Raw genomic sequence first — 13,444 nt, 5'->3', positions numbered from 1 at the left:
AGCAGTGTCAGAAATTGCAACATCCTTTTACAACTGCAATTGCACCCTCTTGTTTGTATGAGTATTGAGAAACAGTTTTAATAATCTGGTCATGTTTATACAACTGGGTGGAGTGATCTTCAAAGATGGTGGCATCAACAGTTATTATTAGGAGATTGGAAGAGTACAGTCACAATTGAGTGTCTTTCTGGGGATACGTAGATTAGATTGAGACATTTTTCCACTGTTAATAGTATTTTGCATGTTCCTGATAATTTGGTTGTGGGAAGAGGAAACCATTAATGTACCTGACTGAAGCAGGCCCAGATGTATATGAAACACTAACAATTTGTTCAGTGTCGCTAAACCAAAAGACACACCACTGTCAAATGTTTTCTGTAAGCTTAAGCAGCACTACAACAAAAAACTAAATCTGTTTGGACCAAAGGATCAGTTTCCTAGTGAGAACAGTTTATCATAGCTTTGGAAAAACTATCCATCCATTGTAAGTTTGAAATCATCCCTTTCACTCGTAAGAACCGACACAAAGTATTCAAAAGAACCCGACCGATGTCCTCTGGCTTCATGTACAAATTATCACCATGGTTGTTAGTGGGCCCTACTCTTTCCCTCAATGTACTTGTAAGTGAGGATTGTCCATTATTATTCCTACCATTATTCCCCCGCCCCACCCCTTTTTGTTCTCCTAATTTTCTTTTTAAATTTCTCCTTGTACATTCTATACTCCCCATGGGCTTCCGCTGTTCTGAGCCTCCTTTTTCTCTTTATCTAATCCTGCACATGCCTGCAATGACTGAGGATTTTCTGGACTTATTGGTCCCACCCTTTTTCTCTATTCGATGATGGCCCTTTACGCTCCCTATTTCCTTCTTAAAAATGTGTTGCACTGCTCTGACACAGATTAACCTAAAAACTATCTGCTCCCATTCCGCTCTGGACAAATCATACCTGATGCTATTAAAATTCAGCCTTACCCTAGATTAGAACTTGATTTCAAGCCTATTCTTCATAGCAATCTTGAATCTAATGGAGTTACGATCACTGTCTGTAAAATGCTCATCCATTAATACTTCACCAATTACCCAGCTTCTGACCTAAAATTAAGGACCACTACTCTCTCGTAGGGCCTTCTACATACTGGCTGAAAAAAAAATCTCCTGGAGGTATTTTAAGGATTCCATTCCCTCTAAACGTTTTACACTAATCACTACCCCAGTTAATGATGGAGATGTTGAAATCCCCTACTATCACAACCCTGTTACTTTTATACTTCTCTGATATTTGCCTACGTATTTGCTGTCCCATTCCTTTCGGATTGTTAGGGGGCCTAAAGTATACTACCAGCAATGTGACTGCTCTTTTTTGGTTTTTAAGTTCTACCTATATGGCTGCATTTGGCATATGCCATCTACCAGCCACTTTAGCCAATTATCAATGGCTATACATTGAGTTGCCTAAATCTCTTGCTCTGAAATAACCAGTTGGAAGCTATCTATCTCACCACCACTGACTGACCTTTAAGGTGAAGTTTATGGTGATCCCAAATAATTCCTCCTTTGACTCGACAACTTAATTTTGACCATGCCTTCATGCCTTGAAGGAGCAGTGCTTCCAAATAAACTTGTTGGACTATAACCTGGTGGTGTGTGTTTTTTTTAAAAACTTTGTCCACCAGTCCAACACCGACTCCTCCACTTCATGACATGTAGACAATAAGACTAGAATTAGGCCATTCAGTTCATCGAGTCTGCTCTATCGTTCAATCATGGCACGGTGGCACAGTGGTTGAGACGCGGGTTCAATTCCCGCTTCAGGCAACTATCTGTGTGAAGTTTGCACATTCTCCCCGTGTCTGCGTGGGTTTCCTCCGGGTGCTCTAGTTTCCTCCCACAGTCCAAAAGATGTGCAGGTTAGGTGAATTGGCCATGCTAAATTGCCCGTAGTGTTAGTTGAAGGGGTAAATGTAGAGGAATGGGTCTGGGTGGGATGCTCTTCGGAGGGTCGGTGTGGACTTGTTGGGCCGAAAGGCCTGTTTCCACACTGTAAGTAATCTAATCTGTATGTTTCACAACCCCATTCTCCCGCCTTCTCCCATAACCCTCGATCCCCTTACTAATCAGGGACCTCTCTCTGTCTTAAATACACAATGACGTGGCCTCCAAAGCTTCCTGCGGCAATGGGTTCCACAGAGTCACCACCCTCTGGCTGAAGAAGGCTATGCAAATTGCTGGTATAATAAAAATGTTGAAATTCTACCCTTGCTTTTAAGTGATTAAAATTGGCCCAGTTAGAGGAAAAAAAATTAGATAAAACAATAAAGGGTCAGGAAATTACTTTGGGCTGGTATGGAAATTAAGTGTAAGTACAGTTCATAAATTGGCCTGTCTGATTTTGAAAAAGCCAATTCAATTCTAACAATCTGTGCCTTACATTTGGAACTGATATATACTGGTAAGTTTGAGTCTTCTAGTCTGCTTGGCAGGCCAAGAGTAGAACAATAATAAAAAAAGGAAATTGCAGGGTAAAGAGAGGAGGAAACAGACAAGAGGATCACGAAAAGGAAAAACGGGATACTTCTATTCTTATCAAATCAGCAAAGACACTTTTTTTTCAAAATAAGATATCAGTAACTGATATCATAGATTTTCTCCCAAGTACAATCGGTTCTAAATTTGGAGTTCAGGTCAATTTAGGATTTACCTATGCATCTTTTTCTATTTCAAAACCATCCAATCCACTGATACTTCAATCTGCAGAACTATTCCAAATGAGAGCAGGGAAAGAAAGAGCGTTTATGATACTAATTAATCCAATTTACCCAACATGTAAAACGTTTCAGATCTGGAACTTCTTTTCAAGAGCTATATAATTCTCAGAAAAAGTAATAGAGGACTCTGTGCTTGGAAAACTAGGGAAGTTTATAACCAAATTCACAAGATGGGAGTACCATTGGTTATGACTGACTGTTACATTTGCTTATAACAGTTGCAGAGGAAATCTATTATTAAAATGGAAGTCGCAAAGGAAACAGCTGCACATCTGGGGGTGGCACGGTGGCTCAGTGGTTACCACTGCTGCCTCACAACACCAGGGTCCCAGGTTTGATTCCAGCTTCGGGTGACTGTCTGTGTGGAGTTTGCACATTCTCCCCGTGTCTGCGTGGGTTTCCTCCGGGTGCTCTGGTTTCCTCCCACAATCCAAAGATGTGCAGGTCAGGCGAATTGGCCACGCTAAATTGCCCATGCTAAATTGCCCACTAGTGTTAGTGTTAGGAGGGAAATGGATCTGGGTGGGTTACTTTTCGGAGGGTCGGTGTGGACTGGTTGGGCCCAAGGGTTTATTTCCACACTGTAAGGAATCTAATCTAGAACACATTAAAATGGGAATCATCTTCCATCATGGATCTTCATGGTGAGGATGAAGTGTACATCACTCCCAATCTACCAGTCTCGCTATACAGTATAGAACATACATTAAGACTTCAGGGTACTGCACAGGAGTGTTATACCATTGCCTTTACTGTGCAAAAGGATGATTTCAAACATTGAGAACACGGGAGTTGGATCAAGACCTGATGTATGGTAGAATACAATCACCTACTGTTTCAGCCTGTTTTCTGTCACCCAAAAACAAAAAGACATCACAAAGGGGGAAGGTTTGTTGCTTCAGAAACTATTTATAGTACATCTTAGGGTTTAGAGTTGGGGATCATTTAGCTCAGTTGGCTGGATGGCTGGTTTGCAGTGCAGAGTAACACCAACAGCACAGGCTCAATTCCCACACTGGCCGAGGTTATTACTATGTCTCCTTCTAAACCTCTCCCCTCACTGAAGTGTGGTGACCCTCATGTGAAACAACCACCAGTCATCTCTTTCTAATGAGAGAGCAGCCTTATAGTCTGGTAGGAAAATGACGACTTTGACTTTATCGAGGTTTGAGAGATGATCAAGTTTGGCTGTTTGCGAAGATAAATTTACTATACCAAAATTAATTCTTCCATCAATTGGAGTAGATCGCAGCAAGATTGTCAAAATACATTCCCATCATTCTGACATTGGAATGATCAAAAGTCTAAGAGATCATAGCACTCATGTTGTTTGGCTTTCATCATCATCATCAACATTGACCAACAAAACAGAACATTTATGGAGATAAAAGTTATTTTCCTGAATACTCAAAAAACAGTTGTGGCATTCATGTGTAGGTGAAAGAGAATTTATCTAGTTTAATTCAGCTCTTATATATTAATATATCAGTTCCAAAAGTATTAGAGCCAACATTACTGGTTTATAGTAACTAAAAACACAGCAAGTTAAATTTCACTTCATCAGCTGGGGCATTTACAGATCTCATTTATTACACTTATCTGTTGATTTTCTATGAAAACCTAAAGTTAATGGTTTTATTAAACAGTTCTACTCCCCTCCAAAAAATTGTCTTTCAAACCAGGTGGCCCACAGAAACTTCAGATTTATTCTGTTTAGCAGTGTTGCTCTGCCTTGCCAATGTTAAGAGACAAGAGACTTCACTGACGCCTGCTAGATTGTGTCACAGATCCATTTTCAGCTGCTGTACTACTTTCTGCAGGCAACTGTTTGGCCCATTACAAAGGTGACACTCTCAGTCTATTTCCACAGTATCTTTTGAGTTGCAACCTGACTGGGCAGTACAGTATGATTCAGTGATCCAAAACATTCATTTTTTTTAAAAAATGACATTTGTTCTTGTCTGGTCAGTTGTGTCTGCAATTCATTTTTTGTGTACTGACGCATGTACTTGATTGGTCATAAACAGAGGACAGATGTGGGTAATGAACATCCACGTTAATGTATACACTTGTATATTGCAACATTCCCAAAATACAAGTAATGGTTGCGTGCACATATATTTAAATATTATGCAAACATATATAATTCTCTGAATAAGACAAATATTTTGCCCCATATCCAAAGTAAATAAATGTCTAGTAATAGCTCATTCTTAATATGTTAATAAAAAAACTACTGCATGTCAGCATGAAAGAACAGCTAAAGATCTAAATATATATTCAGCATCATGAATGATGGATGAAGTGGAAGAAGTAGTGACTCACTGGAGCTAATCTACTTCCTATGAGAGTTCATAGATTTTTCTGACAGATCTGGCGAAATGCCAGAAATATCCATGTGTACATGCAGCTTCAGAATGAATCATACTTCCAAATGGCAAGGGTAAATCTTACTTTCTCTTTCCATGTGAGACACAGGTAGAAGATCAAACTGTAATATCCGTTTATTACCCTATAGATTAAATATGTACTGAATGGATGGAATGCCTGGTTTGAAAGCTATCTCTGTACTTCTGTCACTGAGTCATCTTCCAAGCTACATCACTCCTTATGCTATAGCAAATGGACTTGAACATTCTGGTCCTCAACTGTCAAATTTCTTCCTGACTTCATCTCACATTCTCTTAGTTACCCATTTCAGTTTTAAGTACTTTCATGTACCCTCTGATCTTGAGATACTCAGTTACCTACCGACTCCAACTCATTTTGTTCACCATTTGGCGTGTGTTCATTCAACTACCTTTCCCCTATTATCAAATATCACATATATAAATGCATAAATAAGAGTGCATGGAGCAAGCGTGAAACTGACAGAGGAAAAAGGCAGCTCAGTACCATATGATAGAATTAACTGTTCAACGATATGGTTATAGGTGTGATAGAAGCAAAACAGTCATGTGTTTAATTGTTGATTAGGTAGAGACACACTGCAAGGGACACAGGAACCCAGATGTGAAACCAAAGTTTGCACAGGGAGAAAAACATCAACATGAGGATTAGGACAATTACTGCTGGAATGGGAGAAATCTATCAATCACTCATTGAAAGCATTACAGTTGTTTTGTAAATTTGTATTAATAGCATTATGCATTGACATTTCCATAATTTTTACAATAGTAATTTCTTTGAGCTGTAAATTCACAATTGCCAATGTCTTGATGGTTTATACAAACAAATGCATATTTGCCTTCAAACTCTCATGTTGTTCAAAGAAAGTGAATAGGAATAATAAACAGCAGGTCCAAACACATCAGTGGGACCATACAAAAATTCCAGGTGGTGCAGCGAGTTGTAAAGTCCAAAGATGTGCAGGTTAAGTGGATTGGCTATGCTAAATTGCGCTGTAAAGTCCAGGGATGTGCAGACTAGGTGAATTAGCATGGTAATGGAGATAGAATGGGGGTGTTGGGTCTGGTGGGATGCTCTTTGCAGGGTCGGTGTAGACCAATAGGCCAAATGGCCTCTTTCCACACGATAGATATTCTATAATTCTAACCTTGGGCTTCAGCCGTAGGGCTCTTGGAAACTCAAATTGAAAGTTCAGGCATCTCAAAAGACAGAGGTATTCAACAGAATGCATTGTTCAACACACTTAAATTATATTAAAATGTTATACAACTATATTGAGACACCCAGGAGTGGAACATGCTGCATGGAGAATTTTACTACACTTTCTGTACAAGACATTTCAGCTTGAAAATTTGTGTACTTTTCTATTAATAAAAGTATTTTACAAACTAATTAAGTAGGTGCCTTTTTTCAAAGTTGAGAGCACATTCAAAATTGCATCTGAAAGGAACAAAATGATATTGGGAGCAATCTTATTAGCTTGTGTTTTTATTTTTAAGCAGTGTAGACCGAGAATCACTTCCTCATATTATTCTCAATAATTGGAAATTCAAGCTTGTTTAGCTCTAAAATACTTGTGTTCTTTACTAGATCAGCTGCTAATGGCTGAGATTTTGTAATCCTACCTTAACCAACTACAAGGATGACATAAAACTCGGTATGTAAAGTGTCAAACCAAACAGTGTCACAAAGTGTGAGCTATAAAATCCAAATTAGATGTCGAGAACATTTTGTAATCCACTCTCTAACTCAAAAATTTATATCAGATGATCTGATAATTAACATCTAAATGTAAATTTCTACTTTCCTTCATTACTTACACTACTTTGTGTACTGTTTTTAGTTTTAAAAGAAACAATTATCTGTAGATATCTACTACCACACATCAATGTATTGAACATGAAAACTCTATTTTACTTTATAAAAATATATATTGCATGGTGTTGTTGATGAGAGAAAGCCCTTTGAAACTTATATCCTTAACAATTTGAAATAGTAAGTCTACAGTTTAATTGATTGCTTTAGAAAAAGCAAAATAAACTTGCATTTATATAGGACCTTTCAACTTCAGATTGTTCCAAAGCACTTGTCAGCCAATTAAGTCTTTTGGAAGTTTCAAAATAAAAAAGGTGGAGGAATTTCTTCAAAGCCCTTAATCTTTGGAATTCTCTACCCAAGATTGCATCATAGGCAAAGTCATCGATTATATTCAAAGCTGCATTAGACAGATTTTTGACCTACAAGGGAGTCACGTATGCTGGAAGATAAGTTTAAGGCCACAATTAAATGAACCATTACTTACTGGATGGCTGAGCAGGCTCAAGAGAACATATGGGCTATTTCTACTTCTATTTATGTTGTTATACAAGTGTGGTTCTTGTTTTGATTTGAATGCAGCAGTCAATTAGTACACACAGCCAACTCCCACAAACAGTAATGTGATAATGAGTAGATAATCCATTTTCATGATGTTGATTCGGGGATGATAACTAATGGCCAGGACACGGGAGATAACATTTTTGTTATTCTTCAAAATAGTGGCAGAGGATGTTTCATGTACTCATGAGAAAACACACTGATTTTCAATTTGATGATTCACCTGAAAGCTGCCAACTCCAACAGTACAAGTGCATCCTGAGGTGGGATTTGAATCCATAACTTTCTAGCTCAGCCACTAATATAGTGGACAAGGTGAAGCCAATTGAAATTTTAATTTTTAAGTTTATGTTCCATGAAGAAACAGCAGGCTTGATATTTCCACTTCATTGTTATTTAAAGAAAAAATATAGACAGTTTATTAGCAACTTTTAAAAAGTCTAAAAATTGATGAGGAGCTAATTAATTGCATGAAATGTCCCAACAAGTCTGACAAGGAAGTGTAGCATAAAGTGTGATGTGCATTTCCTGACAGCCCACACAGGTACTTTAAAAACACAATAATAAGCAGACAGATTTAGTACCTTCTATAAATACCAGTCAACACTAACCACAACTTTACTTGCTATCTATATATGTATTAATTGCCCGTCCAATTAACAAAACCTTGTTTGTTCCACACTTGTGAACTGCTCTGGTCAACTGTGTAGCTGTTCTAGTTCATTATTAAATAATTACTATGCCTACGCCAACACTAAGAAATGGAATGGGAAAAAAAATCAGGTGATACAGAAATAAGAAATTTCCTTCGTTTTATGCCTAAATTACACGCACATTGTTGAGAGTCACTCGCGGCCACTGTTATCAGGAAACAGGCGACGATATAGCCTGCAGCTTCTAAAGTCTAAAACAAATCAATATTGTTGCGTGAAATATTCTGTCTGGATGCCTGTTTCAAGAGAGATAAATTCAGCATGGGCCGTGATCTGTACATTATATTAGCGTTCTTCACTTTGTTTTTGTTCCCATGTCTTTGCTGTTTAAAGGACTGCGGTCACATATAATGAGTTCTCACACTTCATGACTGCCCTGATTGAATAGTTTGAGATCAGTTTTCTACACAAACCAGGTAAAGGTATTACGAATCACAAGTGTAAATAAGTAATAGGTAGAAATCTGAATACACTGTTCAAAATACATTTTCAAAATGTGCTTTCTATAACAAATCCAGCATAAGTCAAAAGGACAATAGCTGTTAAAAGTGTTAATTTTTTTTAAAAAAGTTACTTACTCTCACAGCGTAAAGTGCACCAGAGCCGAGAACATCGCCCCGAGGATGCGGCGACACTTTGGCCCAGTCTTGGCTGACGGGTTGCCCCCCTCCAAACTGCATTGTGCTAGCGGCCAGCTTGTGGAGCTCCTGTTTGGGGTGAGGGAATGCAGAGAAGCAGCTGGTTAGGTCGAGGGCGGAGGAAGAGAGACTCTGAGCGTCAAAGGTGTCGGTGCCTTTCACCCGGGCTATTTCCTTGGCGCCCAGTGACAAGCTCTTGAGGCCAAGCAGGCTGGCCGGGTTAGACAGTTTCAGGTTGGTCATCTTGGGAATGCACAGACCGGTCGCAGCATGCCCTGACTCGGCCAAGAGTTCATCTGCCGGAGAGCCGGGCGTCAGTGGAGAGCAAGGGGACGAGCTGGATGAATTCTTGACCCTGAGTGAAGCGGTGGTCGGGGGGTCGTCTAATGATGTTAAAGAATCGTTTCTGAAACGACTGTACTTTGCCCTGTGAAGCATGCCCGGCGTTCTGAAAAATCCTTCTACATATGATCCGGTAAAATTACAACCGACACGTTCTCTCATAGCCCTACCGCTGGAAATGATCCTGCTCTCCGGGAGCTTTTGAAGTTCAGAAAGTACCCACAGGCTAGGCTAGACCAAAACCGGGTTGGTTTCATCGGCGTGTCGGTGATGTCCTGCCCCTCATGCTAATTGCTATTTCCCAACCCCCCCAACAAAACAAATACAGACGCCGCTTTGATGTACTGTGTCCCCCGTCCTCAAACTACAATGATGTACAAGTTTGGATCGTGCTGCTTTAAACGGGAGAGGACGTGGAGAAAATGACTGGCGTCTCCCTCCGAGCTAGTGCCCAGTCAGCCGACCCACTGACCCCCCTCCCAGAATCGAACCAATGATGTATCCACCACTAAAGACAACACGGGGCTTAACACCAAAAGCCCCTGTGTGGTTGGATCACCCTTTCACCCAAGACTAAAAGGTGGATCCAATCGTTACAGCCCTCCCCTCCCACGATCTGTTTAATAAAACCCAACAACGCTGACGCTGGAGAGGGGGAGGGCTTTCGTAAATCCGTCTTCCAAATGCTCCTCTTCAGGGTCGCTGCATAATCGCTTCCTTTTATTCTTGGGGGGGGAAAAAAAGCTGACACTGCTTAACCGGGAAAATGGTTTCAGGTGGCATTCCCGCTAAACAGGAGTGACCCGAGCTGCGAGTTACAAACGGGAGACACACCGGTAAGGTCAGTAAATCGAGTGGACAATGGGTGTTGGTGCAATTTTTATGAATGAACTTTTTGTGAATGAGTTTGTTCCTCTCCCCCCACCCCGCGTGCACTTGCTAATAAATCTGTGAATGAAGTGCAGCTCACTGTCAGTGACTGACAATCCCTCGGGTGGTTTCCTTTCACCCAATCAGCACAAGGCTTTCTGACTCATACACCGCAAATACCATAAATATCCACCCTCCTTATATACCCATCTGCGTTTTATATGCAAAAACAAAACTTATGTAGCGATAGCAGATAACACAACGTTATTAGGAAACGATCGTTTGCATTATGAATATCAACATTGAAAAAGAAGATTAAAGCCTTGATAAATTTTCACGACTTAAAAAGGACGTCACGGACACTTGGAAATACGGTATTAATCCCGTGGGAAGGACATGATGCACCTTCAGAGCTTGGAGTTCCTTTTATTGACTGTTGGTTCAATCTCCGGTTTACTGCGACTTCCTGAGACTGTTAAATTTACTCTGAAGACATAATGGAAGCTACGAGGCGGCCAAACACACAGGAAGACAGGAATTGTGTGGGCTGGCACGGAGGAAAAATAATCTGGTTTTGTTCGTTTGAATTTCAGGTTTCGTTAAATATCGACAATTAAACCAAGAGAAGAATATTTCACTTAAACCTGACTCTCCCTGTTGTGAATCACAACAATGACGTGGACATGAGTAATTAAAGCGTACAATTCATTGGAGAATTAAAATTATCTCAACCGAGTTACTGACCGGGAATATCAGAAGTTTACCGATGGTGTATTCTCATTGTGGGCACCAGTACTCCATATTTTTTCTTATTTTAAATAAAAAAAGTTATAATCTTAACTGCTGACATAATTGCCTCTTAAACCAGAATTTCACAAACATCCAATCTCGTTAAAAGCTAGGCTCCGGAAGTTGCAGTAGACTTTTGAGTTGATTAAAAGTGTCTCCAATAAATGACGCTTTAATGACTCCGAGCAGTTTAGATTAGATTACATTACAGTGTGGAAACAGGCTCTTCGGCCCAACAAGTCCACACCGACCCGCCGAAGCGCAACCCACCCATACCCCTACATTTACCCCTTACCTAACACTACGGGCAATTTAGCATGGCCAATTCACCTGACCTGCACATCTTTGGACTGTGGGAGGAAACCGGAGCACCCGGAGGAAACCCACGCAGACACGGGGAGAATGTGCAAACTCCACACAGTCAGTCACCTGAGTCAGGAATTGAACCCGGGTCTCAGGCGCTGTGAGGCAGCAGTGCTAACCACTGTGCCACCGTGCCACCCAAAATGATGAGCTATGCTTCTCTTAACTAAGGGATGGAAAGCTATTATTTTATTACTGTTGGGGTCACATTTTCACCTGGCTATGTTAGCCATAGCACACAGATTGTAGCAAATTGCCTCTGCACCTTTGTCCCAACAATGTACTTTCAGCCTTTGATCAAAGACGAGGGCTCTCGACTTAGTGCAAAACCCTTTCCCACAGTTTTTGTGGGCCTATGCTCACAAAGATCTCGGTCCCCTAAACTCATTCAGCTCCCTAGTTGACAAAAACAATCTAACTCACGTGAGCCGAATTAATATCCAAGTCTCGGTGCCGCCTGGATCGTTAACAGTATCAGTCCTCCCCAATTTACCTTTTTAAACTGTGCTGGTAGGGAATAGCTGGGAAGATTAAAGTGACTTAAATTACCCTGCATCCTAACATAACCCTTACCCACTTGGTTTTGTATATGTGAGAGATTTGGTCGCAAGGCAGCATTAGTTACATATGATTAATTCCTCCTGGTGCTCCGGTTTCTTCCAGTAATCCAAAAATGTGCAGGTTAGGTAGATTGACTACGCTAAATTGTCCAAGGATGTGTAGCCATGGGAAATGCAGGGTTACAAGGGGGCTGTCCTTTGAATGGTTGGTGTGGACTCGATGCGCCGAATAGTCTGCTTCCACACTGTAAGGATTCTATGCATGTTCACTATGAATGAGAGAGTCCCCTACAGTGTGGAAACAGGCCCTTTGGCCCAACAAGTCCACATCAATCCTCTGAAGGGTAACCCACCCAGACCCATTCCCCTACACTATATTTACCCCTGACTTAATGCAACTAACCTACACATCCCTGAACACGATGGGCAATTTAGCATAGTGATTCTAATTCTATTATATCTTCTTGGTTAATGTGATATAATCAGACATAGCAGAAGTAGGTTATTCAGCCCATGGCATCTACTGATCATTCAAAGAGATCATGGCTGATCACTTTCACTTTCCTGCCTTTCTCCCACACCCTTCATTCTCTTACTGATTAAAAATCTGTCCATCTCAGCCCTGAATGTACTTAATGACCAAATTTTACAGCCCTCTGTGATTAAAAATTCCACAGAATCTCTACCCCTCAGAGAAGTGATCTCTTCTTGTCTCTTTCAAATGTGTGCAACCCCTTATTCTGAGATGATGCCCACTAATCTTTGACTATCCCACAAGGGCAAACAACTTTTCCAAATCGACCCTATTGAGAAAGTGTATAAGGTATGAGCAGGCAGGGAAAGAGTTAAATTTTGGGTTGTGTGGGACCGAGACTCAGCAAGCATGACTTGGATCAGATAAGAACTTGCAGTAAACACTGAGGTGCTGAAGGAAGGTAGTGGGTTGACGAGGTGAAAAAGCATTCCATATGTAAAGTCAGTTAACAAGGTGAAATGAATTCATTTTGTGAAGCCAGTTAACAAGATTAAGAACATTCATTGCTTAACACCAGATGACTTGATCTTTACTGTTGATGCTCATCTTTTGGAATGGTCACCCAATCAATATAGATGTTGCCTTATTTGGATGCTGCTCCCTGTAAGTGACTACAGAGAGGGAACCTTGATTATCCTAACGAGATGGGTGGGAACTATTTCTTTCAGATAATTCATTATTCGGTTAATTGATCCAATGCCTCTCCTCTGGGGCTTGGAGTTTTCTGAAGTTTCCTTTTTGCTCGCTCTGCCTGCCTTGCTCCCCCTCTCTAGGTAAAAACAATGACTATAGATGCTGGAAACAAGCGTCTAGATTAGAGTGGTGCTGGAAAAGCACAGCAGTTCAGGCAGCATCCGAGGAGCAGTAAAAGTGACGTTTCGGGCAAAAGCCCTTCATCAGGAATACAGGCAGAGAGCCTGAAGGGTGGAGAGATAAGCTAGAGGAGGGTGGGGGTGGGGAGAAAGTAGCATAGAGTACAATAGGTGAGTGGGGGAGGGGATGAAGGTGAAAGATCGGGGGGAGGGTGGAGTGGATAGGTGGAAAAGAAGATAGGCAGGTAGGACAAGTCATGGGGACAGTGC

The 13,444-nt window shown here is 40.8% G+C and overlaps 1 protein-coding gene and 1 long non-coding RNA gene across 7 annotated transcripts in view; one reads left to right on the top strand and one right to left on the bottom strand.

The window, feature by feature from the left end:
- The window catches only part of LOC122541005 (SHC-transforming protein 1-like), a 142,298-nt gene that overhangs the window by 81,498 nt on the left and 47,356 nt on the right, over positions 1 to 13,444 (bottom strand). For 3 of the 6 annotated variants that reach the window (XM_043677433.1, XM_043677430.1, XM_043677431.1), the window contains one exon: positions 8,844 to 8,972. The exons of 1 other annotated variant lie outside the window; for it this stretch is intronic. In XM_043677433.1, the coding sequence (XP_043533368.1) occupies positions 8,844 to 8,945 (102 nt within the window). In that variant the 5' untranslated portion in view covers positions 8,946 to 8,972. Of the gene's footprint in view, positions 1 to 8,843; positions 9,710 to 13,444 lie in introns of those variants that run through there. 2 more of the 6 variants (XM_043677428.1, XM_043677429.1) reach the window with 2 other exon arrangements.
- The window catches only part of LOC122541006, a 17,220-nt gene continuing 13,716 nt past the window's right edge, over positions 9,941 to 13,444 (top strand). Inside the window, exon 1 of the long non-coding RNA XR_006309487.1 lies at positions 9,941 to 10,086. This is a non-coding gene — a long non-coding RNA (uncharacterized LOC122541006). The remainder of the gene's footprint in view (positions 10,087 to 13,444) is intronic.

The sequence above is a fragment of the Chiloscyllium plagiosum genome, chromosome 36 (genome assembly GCF_004010195.1).
Source record: "Chiloscyllium plagiosum isolate BGI_BamShark_2017 chromosome 36, ASM401019v2, whole genome shotgun sequence".
NCBI lineage: Eukaryota > Metazoa > Chordata > Chondrichthyes > Orectolobiformes > Hemiscylliidae > Chiloscyllium > Chiloscyllium plagiosum.
This window is presented reverse-complemented; position numbering and strand designations above follow the sequence as displayed.